General features: G+C 61.6%; 1 protein-coding gene across 3 annotated transcripts in view; it reads right to left on the reverse strand.

Moving 5' to 3' along the window:
* TP73 (tumor protein p73) overlaps positions 1-23285 on the reverse strand; it is a 51704-nt gene that overhangs the window by 9937 nt on the left and 18482 nt on the right. For all 3 annotated transcript variants that reach the window (XM_074334219.1, XM_074334220.1, XM_074334221.1), the window contains 2 exons: positions 10727-10969; positions 149-335 (listed from right to left, as the gene is read on the reverse strand). In XM_074334219.1, coding sequence (XP_074190320.1) covers positions 149-335; positions 10727-10969 — 430 coding nt within the window. The remainder of the gene's footprint in view (positions 1-148; positions 336-10726; positions 10970-23285) is intronic.

Here is a 23285-nt window from a genome sequence, read left to right on the forward strand (position 1 = left end):
GCTGTGCCCTGCTGGGGGCACCTGCACCCGAGGACCCAGGTGCTGCTGGGAGGAAATGGGGGGAGGAGCTGGGCCCACACTGTCAGCCCCTCCCACCAGCACCTGCTGTTTCCCAGACCACGCGGCACAGGGGCTGGGGGGGCCTCACCTTCGTTGAAATCCCGCCCAAGCTCATGGTTGGGGCAGCGCTTCACGACCTCAGTCACGTGCTCCGCTTTCTTGTAGACTGGCATGGCACGGATGGCAGTGCCCGGGGGCGGCGGGGTAGACACCTTGATCTGGATGGGGCACGTCTTGGCGATTTGGCAGTACAGCTTCTTCAATAGGGGGGAGTACTGGAGGGGAGGGGGCTGGGATGAGGCCACCGTCCCAGCTCCACCCCCTCGCTGGGCTGTGCCCCCTTGGGGGACACCTGGCTGTCCACTGCAGTTAGGACTCCCTTCCCCCATCTCTGATGGCGGGCCCTTGCAGCAGCCGGCGGGCTGGTTTGGGCGCAATGAGAGCAGCTGCTCTGGTGCCCGCTGCAGCCAGGCCTGGGTGCTTTCTGTGTGGGTCTCACCAGCTACACAGGTTGGTACCATGATGTTCATTTTTGGGACAAGGGGAGTAAAAGCCGAGAAAGCGGGAGGGTGCTCCTGGAGAGGGGCGCTGGGAGCCAGAGCCACCCAAGTCCAGCCTGGCTTTTCCCACAGTGAGCCGAAAGCCCCTAGACTGCAGGAGTGTGAAGGAGGGGTTGCAACGTGGAGTCTCAGATTTTAAGAGCCCAGAGTTAGGCTTTTCTGACACGTGTGCAGAGGAAATGTGTTATTTGCTGATGGGCCAAGTACCCGTATGCCCTTGAGCTTCAGGAAGGAGCTCCTGGAACACAGAGTGGGAGGGGCTAATCGCCATGGCTTGGTTTTCGCCACTGGTGGTGTGGGGGGTGGTGGACTCTGACCATGAAGGCCCAGGACCCCCAGCTCAGGGGCCTGCCCCACGGAGGGTCGGTGATGCCCTTCCTGCCCCGGCAGACAGTCCCTAGGGATCTAGGTCACCTTGAGGACCCAGGCTGGCTGCCGTGAATTCAGAAGGGACGCGGTTGGTGCTGACAGGGTACCCAGCTCACTTCCAAGTTGGCTGCCCCCAGCGATTGGCGGGTCCTGCAGACTAATCTAAGGCTCCTCATGCCCCTTTCCCCAGGAAAAGGGGGGAGCATGCCAGGTCTGAGATGCAGCTTGTGCCCCCACAAGTCCCCAGGGACTCAGTTAGCCCAGCCACAAGGCCCCAGAGAGCCCGATCACATGTCACCCTGGTACCGCTGGGGAAACAAGCCAGAGACAAGGAGCTGCTGGCAGAACCAGGAAGGAGCTGGTCCCAGCCCACCTTTGCCAAGGAAGCTGGGGGCCTGGCACCCTGACCTTGACACGTAAGGCCCCCACTGGCTACCAGTGCTGTCTCTCTGGCCATCAAGGGACGCGGTGGGCCCTCAGGGCCTCATACCCTCTCAAGTCCAAGTACAGGAAAAGCAAGGGAGGGGCAGACATGGGGAGATGGAGCTGACCCTGAGCCCAGGAGCCAGGGGCCCTATGCAGTGTGAGCCACCCCTCCCTGCCTGAAACCCAGCCTGAAATCATGACCTTTCCCTGGACTGGGGCTCTAGGGGGCATGGTGACAAGTGTGCTGAGTGTCCCGTCCTCCGGGGACAGGGACCCTGCTCAGCTTTCCCTCAGCACTGCTGCAGGATAAGTCCCCTCGTTCTCCGTTCACGGATGGGAATTGGGTGCACATGGGCTTGCCCCTCCCAGGTGCCCTATCCCCTGGGTCCCTGGAGCCCAGGGCAGCGCACCACCCTGTGTCTGGGAAGGTGTCCAGGGAGTGCAGTGACCTGGGCTGGGGAGGGGCATGCAGCGCACCCTCAGAGAGGCTGTGGGTGGGGATGGGCAGGGAATGCATGGGCCCCACTCTCCTGGCTGACCACTCCCAGGACCCGTTAGTTCTCTGACCTCGTGCTACCCATGACCTGGGATGGGTCACTAGCCCCAGCAAGCCTGGGCCCAGGTGGGCTAGGGCGGGTGGGCGAGAAGTGACCCATCTGTGGCTGGCCACCTTCCTGGGCAGCCCCAACACTGCTCAGTAGGGAGGGCCGAGGGAGGGAGGCCAGTTTGGCTCATCAGCCAGTTCCTGCGGGATGGAGCTGGGTTCCAGATACAGCTGAGCCACAGGTGCCTGCGGCAGCCTCCCTGCAGCTCCCTGGTAGCCCCGGAGTCCGAACAGTGGGGGTGCTGCTTCACAGCTTTTGCAGCCCCACTGGCGACGTCCCCAGGAGCCTAGGTCTCCCTTTGCCTCCAGCAGCAGCAGCAGCAGCAGCAGCGGCAGCAGCGGCTCCCGCAGACCGCGGGGGATGGGACTCAGGGCAGCTGTCCGCTGAGCCCAGGCCGGGAAGGTGCACGAGCCCAGGCAGCGTGGGGGGCCCAGCGGGGCTTGTAGTGCTCCCCGCCCGAGGTCCCGGAAAACGTAGGAGGAGCAGCGCCAGTGGCGACAGGCCGGGGGCCGCCGTGGTCGCCCCGCCCCGGGGAGGAGCCGTCGGGAGCTGTCCCTGGTACCAGGCGGCTGGCCGGCGGCCCGCCCATCCCCGAGCTGGGCTGGCTGGAAGCGCAGAGCCGCACGGGGTGGGCAAGTCCTCACCCGGGCAAGCAGCGAACCGGGAGCGGGTTCAGGCCCCAGGGTGGAGGCAGGAGGGCACCCTCCCTCCCTCTGCGTCCTCAGTGAGGCCTGGTCCCACTCCCCACAGTGGGTCTCAGCCTGGTGCTGCCCCAGCTGTCTGCTCTGGTGGCCCTCGGGCGCACACACCTGCCAGCCCCCACCCACGCAAGGCCAAGTAGGTGGTGACACAGGTGACTGGGGGAGGAAGGGAGCCTGGGATGGCCAAACCTGCGTGACCTGTAAGAGAAAGGGCCCTGAGGGACAGGCCAGAGCCCACCCCCGCCTCCGCTGCGTCCCCTCCTCCCAGAGCTCCTAGCCTCTGGGTTCCCTGCTGAGGAACCCGGGCAGGGAGGAGGACTCCTGGGTCCTCGGCTGTTCTGTTGAAAAGGTCACGTGGAGATACTTCCTCTCTCCCCACCCCCCTCCCACCTCTCCTTCCCTAGAACCGCTAGATGGATGTGTTTCAACAGATTCTGAGCTGATAAAATCTTATTTATCTGCGGCTGTTGACACAGAGCCGTCTAGACTTGCCTGCTCCGGGATGCGTGTATTCTTTCGTGCTTACAGGAAATGGTTTGCCCAAATGCTGGGGTATGCCCATCCCTGCCCTCCCCCACCAGCTTCTCTCCTTGGACACCCCCCCCCCCCCCAGTCCATGATGGCCCTGCCTGGCTGGGAGCGCCGGGCCGGCAGGGCTGGAGGGAGGGACGCTGGGCGAGCTGGTGGTGGGCTCGGTTGCTGTGGCTGTTAATTTCCTCGCGCCCCCTCCCCAGCAGCTGGGTGCCCGGCATGGGCAGGTTTGGGCAGGAGGAGAGTGGAGAGGTGATAATAACTTGTCTGTCATTTTCCAGGGACGTGTAGCATCTTGCAAACCGCAAATACCGTTAACCAGCTTGGGCGACTCTGTTACAACAGATTCTGGAAGACAGGGCTGCAGTGGGGGCTTTTATTTTCTAAATGATATTTTTTAGAGCCCACTTTTATCAGCTTTCCATGCCTGCGTGCCTGTGTGTGTATGCGTGTTCAGAGCTATGTTTCTCTCCTCTCTTGGGTTAAGATCCCTCAGAGGGCCCCTGAGCCAGAGCCCCGCGTCCTAGGAGCTCTGTGGCTGCTCCACAGAACCCTTGGCAAGAGGGCAGAGGCTCTGTGGATTCAGAGACACAGGGAGCCCAGGTCACCAGCCCCCAATGTCAGTCCCCTCAGGTAAGGGACCCTCCTTCCTCCTTCCTGGTCAGCAGGGGCCTCCCGAGGTGACATAAACCACCGTACAATCTGCTCCAGACCCTCAGGGGGCCTCCTGCCCTTCACTGCACAGTCTTACTGCCACTCTCGTGTCTTCACTCAGGGGAGAGCTGCTGGGAGCACCGGGTGGGTTCTGGCAGATGTAAAGGGGGCCTCCAGCCCGGGGAGGAGGTGGGGGAGCCTGTGACAATCACCCTGCCTGCTTCAGAGCCCCACAGTCAAAGGGCAGTGAGGGTCTACGCACAAGGAAAGCTGGGCAACTCCCCAACATGCCCACAGGCCTGGTCGCTGGAGGCTGCAGGGAGCACCTGGATGCCATGGGGCCAGTGCCTGGCCTGGCAGACATGCTGGATCAAAGAGACTGCCGAGATTCTCCAGGAACTCCTGGCTAGGGGCAGGCACGGATGCATCTGCTGACCTGCCATGCCAGCTGACGGCCGGGGTTCCCTCACCTGGAGCCCAGGGAAGATGAACAGGAGGTGGAAACACGCTTTGAGGGTACCAGGGGCCCCTGACCACTGTCCGCGGTTGCCCCAGAGGTTATGGACAAGAAGCTGCCCATTCTGGGGAGGTGGGTCGGGGGCTGGAGAGGCCACCGCTCGGGAGCCGGGAAGCCTTCCTCAAGACGTCCTCCTGCCAGGCCCCACGCTAGTGAGCGGGAGCCCCCAGGACCCTCGTGGCCTGGAAGCACCATGGGCCCGGGGCCTGCTCATCCCACGTGTGGTTACAGGCTGGCAGAGGATGCCGCCGGTGCCTCCGTCCTGGGCTAAGATCTGGGTGGGGGATGTGCGCAGCAGGTATGCGCTGAGCTGACCCAGGAGACAGGCAGTGGGCACCAGGTCTGTGGTGCAGAGTGAAGGCCCAGTGTGCCAGCAGGTCACGAGCTGAGGCGCACACCAAAGGCCGGGCAGCGGGAGACGGCGAGGCCCAGAGGGGCGGGGAGGGGCTGGTGGGGCCTGGAAGATGGGAGGCTATGCTGGGTCTGGACCTCCATCCGGCCCTTACGCTGTAACCCAGGCACATCTTCTGGCCACCCATTCCTCCCCCCCTCCGGGACCCTGAAGAGGCCGGAGGGGTGAGCAGATAGATGTGTTCTGGGTCCTTGGGGTCAGGGCTGGGCTTTCAGGAAGCTCGCCCGCCAGCAGCCACCCCTCCCACTCCCACTCCCAGGGTGGCCGTCATGCCAGCTCAGCCTCAGCCTGGTCCAAGTACAGGCTCCTCTGCCCATGAGCTTGGTTTCTGACTTTCCAGCTGGAGACCCCACAGAAGTCTCCCAAGGAGGCGGGTGTCCCTGCCTGCAATGGTCTCCCCTGGCTGGCTGATTGAGAAGCACTCTGGCGAGGACCCACCCAGCAGGGGAAGGTGACCAGCCCAGCTCTGCCCATTGCTGGGTGGACCCTCTTGCCTGCTGGGAGAAGGAGCCCCCACTACCCTCGCCCCCACCTCACTTGTATCTTCTGAGCTGGCCTGGCCTTGTCAGCTATGGTGATTGCAAGGTTCAGCTCACGCGGGCAGGGTGCTGGGGTCAGCGGCACCTTCCGCTCGCAGGACCATCCCGGGAGCCCCTAACCGCGCACACCATTCTGGACATGGCCGTGGGTCTGGTGCGGGCAGGCCCCACTGGGCCAGCTCCTTCCCCGCGCGTACTGCAGCTTCCAGGATGGCCTGGAGCTGCAGCAGCTGCCCGTGGCTGTGGGAGGCAGAGGAGGGAGGCCAGCCTATGGCCCCAGCTGTGGCAGATGCTCAGGGTGTCCTCTCTGGAGGGCTGTCCCATCGGCTCCAGTGGGAGCCCTGTGTGTGGGGCCCTCCTGTCTCTGACCTTCCTGTCACCGAGGCTGCAGGGAAGTTCCCAGTTCAGGGCCACACTTGAAGATACCCTGTGACCGGGAAGCAGGGAGTGCTACCTCTTTGCTCTAAATCTGCTCCACTCCCGGCCAGCAGGACAGGAGCCCATGGTCTCTAGTGGGCTTGGGGACGTGGGGGTGGCCATTGTTCAGCTTTTAATTCTAGTTGGATGGAATTGAGGTTCTCCCTGAACCTTGGAAATGTTCAGTGAAGCACTGAGGCAGAGTTTGGGCTTCTAACCATCTGACCCCAGTGGACCAAGTGGCTGCTAAGCCTGGTCTCGAGGGGCCATGCGCGCCCCGCCCTTCGCTGACAGGCGACCTTGAGCAGGGACCTGCCCTCCATGACCCTTGGTTTCCTCATCCGCAAAGAGGAGCGAACACAAGAGCCTACAACACGCCCGCGGGTGCTTAAGGTGGAGCCTGCAGCATGGGGGCCCTGCCACCTCACTGTCGGGGTGACTGATCACACACCAGGGTCCACGGGCCTATCCCCATGTTGGAAACAATTCCAGAAAATGGATGATTCCTCGTCAAACCTGGATTGTTTTGTGCCCCTTGCCCCCAGCCCCAAACCTGTGGGACTGACTGCCGTCTCCCAAGGGCTCTCCCGTGTGTCCCTGCAAGGACCAGGGGCTGTGAAGGGGGGCTGCCCACCAGGGACTCAGGGCTGGGCCCTCCCCGGCCCCACTCAGGGCTCCAAGACCAAGTTCTGTGACCTCCAGGTCCAGGGGCTCTCCCAGCGGTTGGAGAGGGCAGAGAGAGAAGTTGAGCCCCAGGTCAGGTCACACGTTGGGGCGCTGACCCCAGCCAGGCCAGGCCAGCAGAGTGCTCCCCCCACCCACCCCCCCGCCCAGCAGAACTGCACACAATGCCAGCGACTGCGGTGATCTCTCTGAGTGTTCTTGTTCCCCCTAATGATCCGCGTTTCATCTCCACAATAAACACTGTTAGGACGCTTCCCTCGGCTTAAACACGCATAATTGCTCCTGGTGCCAGTAAAAGGTATTAATTCCACTTATGCATTCCATAAACTTTTAGGATAACGCAATTGATACCGCGGTCGTGTTGGGACACCTCTGCTATTATTTTCCTGCCTGCAAACCTCTGAGGGGCTGGAAAGTTTTCTCCCAGATCCATTAGCGTTGACTCAGCCACCTTCCACCCGAGGAACCCATGTGGCCTGTGTGTTTCCCGCCTGCCTTCCTTCCATATGTGTCTCCTGGGTGGGAGGGTGGCACTGGCCCCCAGGATGGACACACACAGCCCCCTGCCTGGTCTGGGGGCAGCTGGAGGTCATTCGGGGGCTGCAGCCAGGCTGTCTGGCTGTCGGCAGGTCCCAAGGGACCAGCTGTGCTTTGGCACTGTGCACAAGCTCACTGTTCCATCCATCCCAGGCTGCCTGCCCTGCAAGCTGTTGGCAGGGCCACTCAGCCCCCGGAGGTGCCCCCGAGGCTGAGCCAGGACTCTTTCCAGCTTGACCTTGGAGCCCCTTCCCAAACTTCCTAAATGCAGGCACTGCCCTCGTCCCTGGCAAGGCCCAACCTGGGAGCTGGAAGTGGCTGTGCTGGGCTGGACAGCGTCCAGACACCCTTCTCACTGTGCCGCTCCAACTCTCTGCTCCTTGGGACTCCTGTCACCCGTGTCCCCATCACTGCCAACCTGTGGGGGCCGCCAGACCCAGAGGCCAGGCTGAGCGCTGCTAAGGGCCCTGCCCCTGCTCTGACCCCCCAGCATCTGGGGGGGAGGTGTGGGACAGGGCCAGAGTCGCTTGGCTCCACCGGCCACCGACCAAGAAACATCAGTGCCCAAGGGTACACTGCTTTCATGGTGTCTGCCCCCCCAAAGCCCAGATGGGCCCTGAAACGGACAGGCCTCGGCCAGCACCGCTCACAAGCAGCCAGCAGTGGGGGGACGCTCCACCCCTCCCTCTGGGCAGCGCCCCCCTGGCCAAACTCCCACCTCACCCTGTCCGTGGCCCTGGTCCCTGGTTTGTAGCCTCCTGGAGGAGGACACAAATCCCTTCTCCGGCTGCTCAGTGACCTGAGATCCACTTCCTCTTGGCCTTCTGGGGGGGATGTCAGAACCCTGGGCAGCGACCAGGAGAGGCCTGCACGTGTGCATGTGGGTCTGTGTGCGTTTGTGCACACGTGTGTGCTGTGTCTGCCTGTGAGCTGAGGGCTCCAGGCCCCCCAGTGCCCAAGGAGCACAATGCGAGGTGTGACATCGAGGAAAGCTGGTCAGAGCAGGTGAACCGCATGGCAGGGGCAGAGGCCAAAGACCCCATAAATAGCTGCGGTCTGTCCCTTGGGGCTGGGGACAGTTTATCCTGAGCAGGAAGAGGAGTGAAGGCAGCAGTCAATCTGGAATTGTACTTGAGAAAAATAAGAGTAATCTATCAGTTACCAGTGGCTGGCGTGGCGGGGGCCGCACACCACGTGGCAAGGAGGCCTGTCCACAAGTCTGGGCAGCGCCCGTGGTAAGACCCCCAGAGCTGTGAGTCTGTGAGCCCGCCCACCCCTCCCTGGGCAGGGAGAGGAGCCTGTGGGGGGTCTGCTCCCAGAGAGCCAGAGGTGCCAAAAATCTCATTATCAATGTTTGTCCCACCTCTACCCCCTGCGCTGATAAGGGCTGGGAGGGGCGCCGTGGGCCCTCGGGGCAGCACCCGCCCCTCAGCTCAGCTCCCAGAGTGGAGAGCCTTGGGCTACTGTTCCAGCAAGGGGAGGTGTGGGGGCCAGAGCTTGGAGGCAGAGCCACAGGTACAGCTGAGCCTTTCCCTGCCCCCTGATAGCCTGGCCAGGGCTGCCTCCATCCTGGCAAATGACCCCTATGGGGCCACTTAGGGCCAGGGCAACTGTGACCAAGCCATGAGCCCCTACAGCCTCGTGGCCGCTCCCCTGGCGGCTGTGGTGAAGGGGCCCCCGGACGGGGAAGCAGCCAGCAGAGCAGCAGCTCCCATTCCTCCCAGACCGCTCAGACCAGCCGAGGCTCTCCAAGACCCCCCAGACCCTGCAGAGACCCCATCAGCATCCTCAAGCAGCAGAGAGGAAAGGAGCCGGGACCCCCGCAGTGCCTGCCAGGCCCTGATGACAGAGTTCGGTGCCGAAGGGACCAGGACCCTTCCCCTTACAGGGAGAGAAGGGGCTCAGGGAACAAGTCTGAGCGTGGAACAGGAGCAGCAGTGAACCTCTTGTCGCCACACATGCACAAGTGTGGCGGTGCCTCAGGGGCCTCCTGACCTGGCTTCTGGCCCCCCAGCCAGACTTCAAAGCTGAGGTGTGGGGACCAGGACCCCACAGGCAACAGAGACTGAAGAGGACCCTCTGGCAGGTCCAGGAGGGCCGGCTTCCTGGTGCCCCAGCACCACCCTGCCCGTCCGCCCAGGAAATAACAGCAAAGACAAGTCAAGTGGCTGGCGGCTCCCACTGTGCTAAGCATAGGCACCACCTCCTCTAAGCCGTCAGCAACGAAGGGAGCGCTGGAGCAGTAATTTCCACGGGAGGAAACGGGCCCTGACGGGGCCATAGTGGTCGCTGCCCCTCTCAGCCAATGGAGACCCTGGAGTCGGCTGAGCCCACAGCCCAGGCAAGGACCAGAAACAGCCACAGGGGACCATGGCGTGGACCCCAGACCTGGGGCTGGCCCGTGCAGAGCCTGACCCAGGCTACCTGTGGCTCCACCCCACCTCCGGCCCCCCAGAAGCAGGGAAAACCACAGCCTCAGCCAGCGGGGCAGTGGGGACTGGGGCACCCCAGTCTTAAAGTGGTAGAGCCTTGGGGTCACCTGCTCTCTTCTCCCATGGGAGTGGGGACACAGCCACCCCACAGGGACCAGAGTCCCTTTCCAGGTGGGGACTAGCACCAGGTGGGGAGCTGCTGTTACCCGGGGGAGTTGGGGCTGCCCTGTGGGACTGCCAGATGTGCACGGGCTGGGGGCCAGGGCAGGGCTCACGCTCCCCCTTCCGGGGGTGGGCAGGAGAGCCCGGGGGCCTTTGGAACCAATGCCCTGCATGCCCCACCCTTGGAGGCGAGCCTGAGCTCTGTCGGGGTCTCAGCATCCTTGCAGCCTTTACCCTGCTAGCGGCTGTGGCTGGCATCCCCTTTCTCTCCCAACTGCAAAATGGACAGTGCCGCCCTGTGGTTAGGGACTGAGAGCTGGGAGCCCAGCCCCCTGCTTCCCATTGCCAGCACTCCCACTTAGCATCCGCACGAGCACTCCGAGCAAGCCACTTTCCCTCCCCGTGACTCAGTTTCCTTGGCCGTACAATGGGACAATAATAGATTCTATGTTGTGGGTTGCTGGGCAGTGTCGAGTTAATACAGACTGACAGCACTTAGCACACGGCCCAGCTCTCGGAGGTCACAGGCGCACAGGATGCGAGCCAAGTTGGCATGATTCCGGGGGCCGGACCTGCGGGCCGCAGCGCTGTGGCTCTCCCGACCTCCCTGCCTCACGCCCATGCGTGCAGATGACAACCCAGAGACTGCGTGTGGGACAAGCCCACATCCGCCAACCACCGGACGCTCTGCCGACCATACACTGCCTGGAGGAGGCAGCCTCCGTGGACCGGCCTCAGCACCTCCCGCCTCCTGCGCGAGCAGGACAGGATTCAAAGCAGAGCCCCAACCTGAGCACAGAGACATCAGAGAACAGTCAGGATGAGGACGGCCAGCCTCCGCCCCATGGACCTCGCTGGGAGCCACGTCCATCCCCTCTGCGGCCCTGCGGGAGGCTGGCCGGCTCTGGCCACACGGCCGAGGGGTGAACACGCCCAGACTGCCCAGCCCGAGACCGCCTCCTGCCTGACGCTCCTCCTGGTGGGGCGGCACCGGCCAGGCGGGAACCCTGTGTGGACAGCTGGACAGCGGGCGTGCGTGGCCCTCTCTCCTGCCTAGGACGTGCCTCCACCCCTACCCTGCGTCCTACAGATGCCCGCTGAGAGCGGGGGCACAACTCACCGTCCAGGTGGCCGACTTGGCTGTGCTGGACTGCTGGAAGGTGACGTCGAAGTGGTGGGGGCCGGGGTAGTCGGTGTTGGAGGGGATGACGGGCGCCGGCGACATGGTGTCGAAGGTGGAGCTCGGCTGTGCATACGGAGAGTGGGTGGGCACGCTGGCCGTGTGCTCCGGGGTGTAGGGGCTGGCCGAGGCCGCCCGGCTGCCCATCTGGTCCATGGTACTGCTCAGCAAATTGAACTGGGACTGGCGGGAAGTGGGAGGAGGGAGGGGGAGACACACAGTCAGGCTGGAGAGTGGAAGCCAGGCCCGTCCCGTCAGGGAGGTGTCCTGTTACAGGAGCCTTAAAGGGCCAGCGGCTCCGTCATCCCAAATATTTCCTTGGTCCCCCCCTCCCTGACAGGTCACTACTTGTGTGGGGATAAACTGACATATTCACCTCGCCCTCCCCCCTCCATCAGCCTCCCTGGTGCCAGGGTTTCTGGGGCTCCACTGAGCACACCTGGGAGGAGCTGCCTGTGGGGTGGCCCCCAGCCCAGGACACCTCTCACACTCCAGCTGCACTCCCCAGGGGTGCGCTGGCCGACATACTCGCCTCCAGGCCCCCATTACAGCGGGAAGTGCGGAGCCCCCAGCCCCCAGGAGCCAGGGCAGAGGGCATCCCCACATGCTGTGAACACTCCCAGGGGCTGGTGCAGGGGATGCCTGAGAGGCCCTGGGGACCCGATCTGGCCACTAGATCCGGCCATGTAGATGGTCAGGCTGGGGAGGCGGCTGAAGGTCGGGCGGAGCCCAAAGCCACTTTCCAAGGGCCTCTGTAAGGTGGGCTTTCTCATCTTAATCAGAATGGCCCCACAGCCCAGTTTCTCCTGCTGGCAGAGTTCTACATGGTCTACACCCTCTGCCCATCGCGGGCATTGGAGCCCAGCCCCTCCCCCAGGCCACACGCAGAAGGAATAGGTGCTCTGAGCTGCACTATGTGGGGTGTCCCCTGGGTCACCCTCTGTGGGGTCCGGGGACTGGGGATGGATCAGCCCCCACCAGGAGCTGAAGGGGGGCCCCAGCAAGGGAGGGGGGCACTGCCCGAGATGTAGCTCCTCAAATCCAGAGTAGATCCGATCCCACCAGCAAGGAAGACCCCTCCCTAATCCGGGGGCTCCAAGCAGGAGGCAGGTGCAGAGGGGACAGAGTGGCTGGCGTTGGTCGGATGACCTCTATCTGCAAATGCTGAGATCCTTCCTCGTCTGTGTCAGGGCAGCTCCCAGGTTGACTTAACCCTCTCTACAAGCCTGAGGCAGGCACTTCTAGTATCTCTGTTTTATAGCTGAGGAAACTGAGGCATGGAGTAGGAGTGACTTGATGGGGGGATGTGATGGCCCTGGTGAATGACACGGGACACCAGCCGTCCTTGAGGTGGCAAGACGGCACCTCAGGACCAGTGGAGATGGTGGACTGGGGGCTTCCACTGGTGGGCAGAGGGCGTGGGGTCCCCGTGGAGGGGCAGAGCCAGACCAGGAAGCAAGAGCAGAGGCCCCTTTGCCCCTCTTCAGAGACGGCCTCTTCCGCTGCCTCCTCCAAATGCAAAAATGAGAGCGCCTTCCTCCCCCTCTCCCAGCCTGGGCTCAGCCCTCTCTGCACCTGTCTTTCCTCCATCCGAGCAGGACTGGAGTTCGTAACCTGGAGTCCCCTCCAGCTCACACACCCGAGGACACACATTCCCTGTGTGTCCATGACAAGGGTCTTTGCAGCCCCCAGACCCCCTTCTGGCCTGGGGAGGAAATTTTTCAGTAGGAAACATGTTTTACTGAAGTCTGCCCAGCCTGGAGAAAACTCAGATGATGAGCGAGGCGGACGTAGGTGACGAGTGGCAGGATCTTACCAACACCACGGCCCGTGCCTCCTGGAGGCCAGGCAGAGCCTTTCCTGGAATGATCCAGCCTCCAGGACAGTCACTGCCCCCGGCATGGATCTTGGCCTGGCAGTGGAGCTGAGCTGCCAGGCCCGACCCTGCCTCCCCCGGGGATGGCCACACTGGGCGAGGCTGCAACCCTCTGGTGGCCCCGGGCAGCTCAGCCGCCTGGACTTATTCCATGCCTGGTGTCTTCTGGTGGCTTTTCTGTTTGGACTTCCAGAGCTGTGGCCCATCATAAACCCAGGGGCCCATCTACCAGTGGGATGGGGGTCCCCCTGTCAGGCAGCCCAACCCACCTGGGTCTGAGGGGCTCCCCACCGCCTTCCTGACTTCCTGTGCCTTTACCTGCAAAGCCCCAAGCCCACCACTGTGCAAACGGATTAACAAACTGGCCACATACAATGAAATATTCTCACTCCACCATCAAACAAACCGAATGACTGATAGATGCTACAACCCGGAGGAAATGCCAAACCTGCCGAGGGAAAGAAGCCAGACAAACACTCATACACTGTGTGGTTCCATTATATGGAAGCCCTGGGAGGAGGACAAATCACAGAAACAGCTGCAGATGGGTGGGCGCCTGGGGCTGGGGGGCCGGGGCTGATGGCTCAGGGGTGCAGGGCTTCCTTTTGAAGGGCTGAAAATGTTCCCCAATTGACTGCAGTGATGGGTACACACATCCATGAACACAGTGAGCTCCCACTGAGCTGTGCGCTTGGAGTGGGGGTGTGGTGTGTTATTTATGTGAAGTACAACTCAAGGAAACGATTTCACACAAAACCCAGGGAAGGGCCTCACCTCTCTTGGCCCCGGGCTGCTGAAAGGGGAGGGGGAACCACAGCGTCCCTCTGAGAAGACGTAGAACAAGCCCCCCCACTCACGGGGGCCTGCGCTGGGGCCCCCAGTGCTGTCGAAGCCCCAAGTGGGCATGCACTGCTTCTGTGGGCCCATGGTTTCTGTCTGCCCAACTGGACTGCAGGGCCCACAAGGACAGAAGTTGTGACTGGCGTGCCCCACGTATGGGACAGCTGTAACGGCAGCCACTGGCCATACGGCACATGGGACGTGGCCAGTGCGGCTTGTGCTGTGCTGGGGGCTTACGGGCACCTGGTGACAAAGACTCAGTGCCGTGCAAAGAACGTAAAATAAAATGTCTCGTTTACAATTTCATGTGGATTATATAGTGAATTGAGCATAGTTTACCATACACTAAACAAATTATTAAATTATTTCCACCTGTTTCTTTTCACCCCCTTTTTTTTTTTTAAATAAGTTTCATTGGGGAATATTGGGGACGAGTATGTTTCTCCAGGGCCCATCAGCTCCAAGTCGCTGTCCTTCAATCTAGTTGTGGAGGGCGCAGCTCACTGGCCCATGTGGGATTAGAACCGGCAACCCTGATATTCAGAGCTTACTCCCCTCTTTTCACCCTTTTTAATGTGGCTACTAGACAATGCGAAACTACGTATGTGCTCAGATTCCATTTCTACTGGACGGCACTGGACTGGATCCTCAGTCAGTGTCCGCCAGACTAACGCGGGGTCGCAAGTGTTATTGCTATTATTATTAACGCCTTCTTTGGGGGTGCAGAGTGTTTCTCAATACAAAGTGCTCACTCGAGTGGTCTGCTGAATGAATGGAGTAGCGGACGAATGAATGAATGAATGAATGAATGAATGAATGAATGAATGAATGACAGAGATGGGTGTGATGGGGGCTGGACGGCTCTCCCAGGTACCATTCGGGGGACAGGATGTGAGCTGGCCACTCCTGCTCGCACGAAGCTGAGAGCCTGGTGGTTTCTGGGTGGGGAGGGCGGGGAGGGCAGGGGTCCCCGCCTGCCCACGCCCCAGAGTCCCCATGGTCCCTCTCTCCCAGATGACAGCCACGGCCCTGCCCGTCGAGGCCCTGGGCTGCAGGCAGCCTTCCCCCGTCCCGGCCTCAGCTGTGTCCCCGAGTGGGCACAGCCCAGCCCTACGCTCCAGGTCTGTCCTCCCGCCTCTGGCTGCCTGTTCAGGAGAAACAGGAGGCAGCCCCACGACAATGCTGTTCAGATTTTAACTTGTCCACATTCTTTGCTGATCTGAGGCGGGTGCCAGAGAATTAGTCACTGAACCTACAGGCTGATAGGATCTCTACACCCAGCTGCCCGCGAGCGAGAGGGAGCTGGGCTCCCAGCAGGCAGGCCCTGAGCATGCGGGCAGCTGATGAGATGGGTAGAAACTGCTTCGCACGCCGCAAACTCAGAAACCCCTCTGTCCCTGTCCGCCCTCCAGACCCGCAGCCCTCTTCTCTCTGGCCCTCTTGTGGTCTGGGTGTCTGGGAGGCTATCTGACCTCCGCAGGGGAGCCGGACGACACTGGCACTGGCCAGGTGGATGCTGCTCCTTCCATGGGTCCTGCTTCCCAGGGGTGCCTCCACCCGCACCCCCAGGAGGCGGCAGAGCTTTCTGTCCTGTGCAGCAGGGAGCCCACCTAGTATCAGGAAACCTGGCAGCTTGCGAGGCTCCTGACAGCCCCCCTCCCACAGGAAAGTCTCTGCACAGCTGGGGGACTTTGCCTGGCCAGCACTGCCTGGACCAAGAGCGATGGCAGGGGAGGCTGGACACTGGGCAGAGGCCCAACATGGTGTTGTGGACGCCCAGGCGGGGTGGGGGTTCCTCCAGAACCAGAGGCCCCGGAAGCCGGGCAGTACCCACTTGGCAGCAGGCAGGGACCCAGCAAAACCAGGACTTTTTTGGTTTGTTTTGTTTTCAATAAGAACTCCCAAGAGAGTGGGCTAATTAGGACACGCCTGGCCTGCGGCGGCCCACATGTGTCTACATGTGCGTACAGGGCTCCTGGGCCCGACCCAAGGAGGGCCCGAGCGAGCGAGCGAGCGGGGTGAGGGAGCTGGCGGGGGGCCTTCCCTCCAGGGACCAGGTACAGGATTTGCATCAGGCCGGCCTCTGAGGCCAGGGGCTCTGGAAGGGGCTGGGCCAGGCGTCCAGCAGGGCAGGACGGTACCCCGAGCCTTCAACGCCAGGGCCAGGTGGCCCCTCCAAGCCTTCCGGTCCTTCTGCCCCACAAAGCATCCTGGCATGCTGTGCCAGCTGGGAGCAGAACACTGGGCACCGGGGGTAAGACCTGTCCTCCATGCAGCGTCCTGTGCATGCCCCATGCTCCCTGTCAGCCAAAGGCACTCACAGGCTGTCTCCCTGGGGCCACATGCATGCATGTGCTCGTACACAGGGCGGAACACATGCAGGATGGGGCTGGGGGCTGAGACCTGAGGCTGCGGCCACTGGTCTGCAGACGGGGCTGGGTGAGCAGAGGCCCAGCCCCTGGGTGGATGTCCTGAACTGCCTGGGAAGCCCCTCCCTCGGGAAGGGGGGGAGCTGGCCTCTACCAACGATGCAAAAGTCCTAGGAAACCAGGAGGCTGCCCCAGGAGCAGTGGGGTGGTGGGGCGAGGCCCAGGGGGCTGCCCTTGGGGGTGACCCATCCTAGCTCCCACCACAACGCAACCCTGCCACCATGCCGCCAGTCTGGGCCTCCTGTGGGGATCAGGAGAGCCCAGAAACACTAACCTGTGACTTTCCAACAAGAGGAGTTACTCTTGCCCAGGACACTCCCCAGATCCAGGGAGCCCACCTTGCCACATGCACACATCTCACCTCATCACACAAAAGCCCAACACGGTTGGGGCTGCAGATGAGGAAACTGAGGCTGGGCCGGTCACGCCAGGGAGCAGGAAGGGGACCCCGACCCCCAATCACTCACTCAGAGGACGGTCTGAGCACCAGGATAGGGTGAGCAGGACACCCCAGGACCCCAGAGACATAAATCATTTCACACCTATCGTGTGGCACCTGGCACCCAACTGGATGCTCAGAAACTCAGGGTTGAGTGAAACAGACCCCAAAACTCAAACAGACCCCAAACTCATGTGGGCCCAGCACACCCACTCCTGTTCTGGCCACCTCCCTCTGACGGCAGGGGCGTCTCCCCTGCACCCTCCTCTGCCCCCACCGGAACCGCCGGTGAACTTGGTCCTTCCTGCTCCACGGGGTTGGCCCTTCCATTGTGACCTGCATTTTACAAGGATCCCCTTTTATGTGTTTATCGATGTAAAAATTGGAAACCACCTCAAATGATTTTGGCAGATATAGATGGGAAATAAATTGTGTTAACATCTGTGTCCCAGCTCCCTCCTGAGCACCCACTTCCCAGCGTCCACGGCCACGCCAGCAGCCACAGAATGTCCAGCGAGTGAAGACGGGCTTTGACCAAGCAGATTATGTAGGTGCCACACACAGTGTTCTCGGGGTGGAAATTATTTTTCTGGGGGCCCAAGCAGGCCGAGCTGCTGGCAAAGGTCGAGGTCCCTCTGCAGTCAAACCTCCCAGGGGACCCATCAGAGATGGGCCCTTGGGGACCTGGGTGCAATGTAGTGTGTGACGTAAGGAAAACACATGTCAGTAACATTTAACACTCCTCTAGGTGTGTCCCCAGAGGTTCCGCTTCAGGGCGGCTCATCTGGTGAGAGGGACTTGATGGGGAGAGAGGAGGGGCAGCTGGGGAACACGGAGCAGGGAAGAAGCATCTGTTTGCCCCCCACAGGGCGCAGAGGTTCAAAGACAAAGGCCTGCACCTGTGGGCGCTGATTACTGCTTCCGGGGAGGCCCTGCCTGCAGCCACCCTTGGGCACACAGGGCCTTGGCTTGTGCTGTTCCCCTCCTGGGATGCCATTCATCTCCTCACCTCTTTCTAGAAGGCTCCATCTGTCCCTGAGTTCCTCTCCCACTTCTCTGTGTAGAGTGCTGAATGTCATGACACACAGCCAGTGGGCTCGTACCTGGTGCTTCTGTGAGGGCCCAGTAGTTAATACACTAAAGAGCTGAGAACAGCGCCAGCAGACAAGTACACAGTGTGTCTACTGTTCTCACTACCGAGCCCTCGCCCACCTGCCCGGGGGAGCTCGGGCGTGAACTGGCCGTCGAGGAAACACATCGGTCTGGTTCCTTCTTTTATAAGCCAGGGGAAGGCCAGCCTACCCACCCCGCTTTCATCCACACTTCATGCTTTCAGTGTTTTTGCTGTTCATTCAAAGTCTGGTCAGGAGAAACCGTCACACACTGCAGCCCAGCCAAGACCCCAAGGGCCTGTCTCTGAGTGGCTCCCCTGGGAGATCTGGCTTTAGAAAGACCTTGACCTTCTCTGGCAGCTTGGCCTGCTTGGGCCCACGTCCCCTTCTGCAGAGAATGTACCAGCTGCTCATGGTGTGTGGCCTTCCTTCCACACCCAGAAAGGACTTGAAGGGACTCAGTAAGAAACAGAAGTAACAAAACGACTCAGACAAGTGCAGAAGAGCCTGTCCGGTACTGACGCAGGCAGCTGGCAACCACATGAGCAGGGACCCAGGACCCTACGCGTGTTTCTAGAATTCCAACCATCCGGGGAAGGGAGGAGCGTCCTCCTGGGGTAGGAGAGAGAAAGTTTCTTCGCAGCCCGGAATCTGGGCTCTCACAGGAATGTCTGACGTCAGAGACATGAAACTCCTGGGGAGCAAATGTCTCTCTCTCCACTAGTTGTACAAATCTAGTGAAGACGCTTTTCTACTGTTTCCATTTCTGATTTCTATATTACGGACGCACTGAGTTTCCAGGACACACACAGCTCATGTGAGCAGCTGCCCAGAGGTCAGTCCCCGGCGCCCAAAGTATGTGCTGTAGGCACGAGTGTGCTGCCCTCCTGCAGACCTTATCAGAGCCTTGAGGAGAGCCAGTGTGTGAGGCGAATCTCAGAGAGATGCAGCACGAAGCATTTGCTGACCGGGAGCTCCTCTCCCCTCAGGAGACACACTGGTGGGGGAGAAGAGGACCCGTGCACACACTAGGACAGCACCTACACACATTCAGCTCTTTAAAATGCCTACAGAGGGCATCTAGCAGCATCTCAGCTGGCCAGAGGAGGGCAGCTCTGCAAAGAGTCCTGTTCCCTTCCCATCAGACACAGGTGACATTCTGGCCCTGGGCAGCGTCGTGGTCCTGCCTCCAGGGAGTGCCAGGACCCCCGCCTGTCCCCAACCCTCCCAGCCCTGCCCCAGCCTGCCTTTCTCCAGTGGCGTGGCTGCGTGGCTCAAGGGCCCACTCTGTTTGCCATAGGAGGCCGGGAGATCTGATGGCAGTGGCTGAGCAGCAGGGTCCCACGGGGGTCCTTGTTGGTGCCAGTTTGCCCCGTGGCAGTGAGCTGGGGCTTAAATGCAGGATTCTAGAGAAGCCTGGGTGGCGCTCCGGCCTGTGCCTGTGTCCCTGCTCCGTTAGGAGGGGCCCAGCTGGGACCAGCAGGCTGCGTGTGCATTTCTAAGAGGAGAGGGGTCCTGTGTGCAGCAGTGTTGAAGGGCCCACCACACCAGAAGGAACTCAAGGCTCAGCTTTGGTGTTCCTGATGGGGGGGGGGGCATGGTGGGGGGCGCGTCTGTTTCCCTCTGGCTGTTCACGCCTTTACAAACCCTGCAGTGAAGGACTTCCACAGGTGTCCTCGCTAAACTTGCTCAGCATGTCGCACCCTTGACCCCAGGGAGGCCCTTCTGGAACCTAGCACATCTCCCAGCCACACTTGGAGCCCGTGGCTGCTTTGTACGGACAGCAGCCCGTGGGAGACAGCCACCTGGGTCCCTGCCCAGGCTCCTCTGCCTTTGGGACCTCTGCCGGGCTCAGGAGGACCACCCAAGGAACGCCCAAATGCCCAGAAAGGGCAGCCTAGCTGCTGAGTTGGTGCTATCAGAGCTCTCCGTCCCTTCAGAGACTCCCGGCAATGGGGAACAAAGACATTCAAAGCCGTTCCAAACAAAACAAGATTCTCATAGGCAAAGCAAAGCCTACTGTGACCTCCCCAGATGTGGCAGGTCGTGCCCGGCCAGGCCCCACACAGCTCCATCTGCTATGTCCCCCATCCGGGAGCTTGCAGCACCCCTGTACACCTAGTGCTGCACTGAGGCCTTGTCGATGCATCCCCCACCCCCCACATCACAGCCCCAGTGAACTGTCTGAATGAACAGTATTCTCGGCTCCCCTCCAAGCTTGGCCTCTGCACGCATTGAGCTGCCCACTGCAGGCCCAGCGCACGGCCTCTCCTGGCTCATTCTCACCACACCCCGTGGCCTTTGGCTGGTGGCGCCCTGACCTTCCAGCCCCTTCTCACTCCCTCACGCTCCCGTCCCTGCTCAGAGCCCGCCTGCCCAGGAAGCCTCCTCCAGCAGCCTGGCCTGGCTGGCCCCTCCTGGCCAGGGGATGGAGCTGAGCCCACACGGCAAGGCCCACAGGTCGGGAGACTGGGGTCCGAGCCTGCCCTTCACCACCGCCCGACGGTGTGGTCCTGCTCTCTGAGGAAAGCGGGGGGGAACAACATCGGCCGTGGCTTCCTCCTGGGACCAGAGTGTGGGTGTGAACTGGAGGGGCGCTGGGTGCTAGGGCCTCTGTGGTGCCGGGGGCCTCTCCCCAGATCTCCACTGGGCTGGCACCCTGCCTCCCGCGCAGATGCTGAGAGGTTGCCTCCTGGGATGAGGCCCCCGCTCTCTGCTCCCCACTGCTGGCATCTGCTCTGCGGGGTCTCCGTCATCCTCCTCCCCACACGAAACAGGAGCTCAGAGCAGGGCAGACATATGTCGGTTTTATCACCTGTCGGCTACTGCATCATGGTTCAGGTGGGCACCTGGGGACTGGTCTCCAGGGATCTGCCTGGAGCATCCTGGGGAGGGTCCGCCAGGCCCCTGGGGTACCCTCCCTGTGCCCTGCTGGGTCTGCTCTGACCCCTAGTGCCCCCAGGAGAACACCAGACTTTTCTAAAATAGAGTATGGAACTTCAAACTCCCTGATCTTCTCTCGCAGGCATGTCTGGGCTTGGGTGCGACCTCACCCAGAGCTAAGTGACTGACATGCAGTCTGGCTTCAGCTCCAAGATAACCCATCCCACTCGGAGCAAGACCTCCATCCTGCTGGTATTTCCCACAGCATCTCCCGGAGTCTGTGATTAAACGGATGGAAATGCCAACAAGATCTGACATGTGCTGGGGGAAAGGCTCCCTCTCCTCCTGAAAATATGCACATACACTCTCACCCGGGGCTGAGGCAAGCCTTGCCCAATCCTATGCCAGGGCCATGTGGAACTTTCCACACCTCGCACCAGAGAAACGTGCCCCCAGAAGCCCCAGCCCCCAAGGCGTGTGTTTGCAGGACTTCGAAGCCCAGCCGCCAAAGCTCTGCCCGCCTCCACCTCCAGATGGCGATACTGAGACGAGTGAGGCCCGAGAGCATCTGCTGGGTCCTGGTGAGGTCTGGGAGGTGCCCTGCCAGGCTCTGTGGAGCTGCCCATAAGCAGGCAGGTGGCCCACGGGATGCACGGCCATAATTTAACCACCAGGAAACAGGCCCCATCCAGACCCGACCTCCCAGGGTGCCAAGGACCTGGAATAAAGGCGGGGCGCTCTGCGATGGGCGGGGTGCCGACTGCCCCCCTTCTCCCTGAGCACCGCTAGGGGCTGGTCAGCCTTCCCACCCTGTCTGCAGCCCTGGAGCCTGACCCAGGCGTCACTGACAGCCTTTATCCACCCCTTCCTCTGTCCGTTGCTCTGTCCATCCTACAGAGGCTAATCCAGGGCCCGGTGGTCTGGTGGCACCCTCCTCAGGGGGAGAGAGTGAGAGTGACCAGCTAGAGGGAGAATCTGGATGGTGACAAGTGAGTGAAGGACTCAGGGGTGGGGCACGGGTGTGCCACCAGCAATGGCCCTGTGTGAAGGCGACAGGAGCAGGCGCCCAAAGAAAGGACAAAGAGCTACAGGGTGGGGGGCACCCCAGGCCGAGGGAGCGGCCCGCGCTGGAGACACGGCCCGCGCCTACTCCGTGAGAGCTCAGCCCCTGCTTTTCGCATGCCCTCCCCAATTCGGGGCTCCAGAGTGGACAGACCCCAGCTCCTCCCCCCAGCTCTGTGATGGGACAAGCTTCCTGGCAGGGAGGGTGTTCAGTCCTTCCAGAAGCACCTCCTGGGTACCCTCTCAGGTGCTGAGAGGCAGCTGAGGACATGCAGGTGTGGCTGTGCCTCCTACCCCGCCCCCCAGCAAGCAAGCCAGTGTGCAGGGGCGGGGTGGGGGGAGCTTCAAAACAGGCTGAAGACAAAGGCAGCCGGTGGGGCAGGGCAGGGGCAGGGGTGCCCAGGCCAGGGGCTCTGGAGAAGGTATCAGTGGAGCTCTGCCTGCCAGAGGTGAAAGATGCCACCGGGGCAGTGGGTGCAGCCCCCAGAAGGTTCCAGGCTGGAGACCAGTGAGCAGAGGGCCTGTGGCCAGAGGAAGGGCTGAGGGGCAGGGCGGAGTGCAGGACTGGTCAGAGGCAGAGCCTCCACACTGAAGCGGGCAGCAGCCCCCAGGGCTGAGCTGGAGGGAGGGACCTCTGGCTCCTGAGTCAAAAGCAGCAACCGGAGACTTGTGGGGGCAAAGCACATTCGGACAGGACGCTGACAGACTCCTAATAAACGGAATATTGGGTGTTCAGGAAGGGGGGTCAAGAGCAGCTCCCAGGTTTCCGCCGAGAAGGAAGAGTGGCTTTTCCTCTAGCTGAGACAGGACGAGTCACAGGGGGAAGGTAGGAGCTCAGCTTGAGCCGGTAGGTGAGTTCCTACTGGCCCTTCAGGTGGGGCTATTGACAGGCGGGCAGGAGCCGGAACTGCAGGGACAAATGGTGAACCTGGTGGAGGGGGCAGGAGGCTGGGCAGGAGGAATGTCTCAGGTGCAACAAGCCAGAGTGAGTGACCCCTGTGTCCCCCTGAGTGAGGCTCTGGTATCTTCCTCCTGGAGCAGTCCATCCCACCCTGGTGCCCCGTGGCAGAAGGTCAGGGAGAGGATGCCTTGTAGCTGAGCCCCGTGTCCCCTTTGGCCACTCCCAGCTCAGTCACAGAAGTGTCCCCTGGGGGTTCCCAGAGTCCCCCTCCGTCCCACCTGTCAGCAGCGTCCTCCGGCCAGCACCCCCATTCCCGACACCGTCTCCAGGCTTCCCAGCCTGCACCTCTCGTCTCCTCTGTGGTATCTCTCCCTCTGCCTTCTCCCATTTGGGGAGCCCTGGGTTGGGCCCCTGCTTCTCTGCCCTCTGGTTACTCACCGCCGACCCAGCCCTGACAGTAAACGCCACCCACGTGGGACTCCCCACTGGTCGTCTCCACCCACCCCTTCCTGCTCCACAGACACATTCTCCCAAGTGTCCAAGTGGCAGCTTCAGACACCGTGGCCCACACTCCTTCCCCCCACCCCAAGGCCCAGGATAAGAAACCATGCGGGTTTCCTGACTCCTCTGCCCCCAATTTGAATGTCATCTTCAAACTGCACCCCTCGTCTGACTGCCTCCCATCAACTCCCCTGATGTCCCGGTCCAGGCTACCTGGTGGCACTTCTCAGGCCCGTCCTGCTCAGAAGGTCAGCAACTCTGGACCCTCCCACCCTCAGGGGGCTTCAGGAACTCCATGCTCTCCCTCCCATGCCCCCCACTTCCTCCTCTTCCTCCCGCCCCCCACTCTGTGACACCTGCTGCTCTTTCTCACCAAGTGATGGCTGACGAGTGTCTCACACACAACACAACCACAGCAGATGCTTACTGTTCTCTCCAAATCCCCTCTTGCAGTTT

This window comes from Rhinolophus sinicus, linkage group LG06 (genome assembly GCF_036562045.2).
Source record: "Rhinolophus sinicus isolate RSC01 linkage group LG06, ASM3656204v1, whole genome shotgun sequence".
NCBI classification, from domain to species: Eukaryota; Metazoa; Chordata; class Mammalia; order Chiroptera; family Rhinolophidae; genus Rhinolophus; species Rhinolophus sinicus.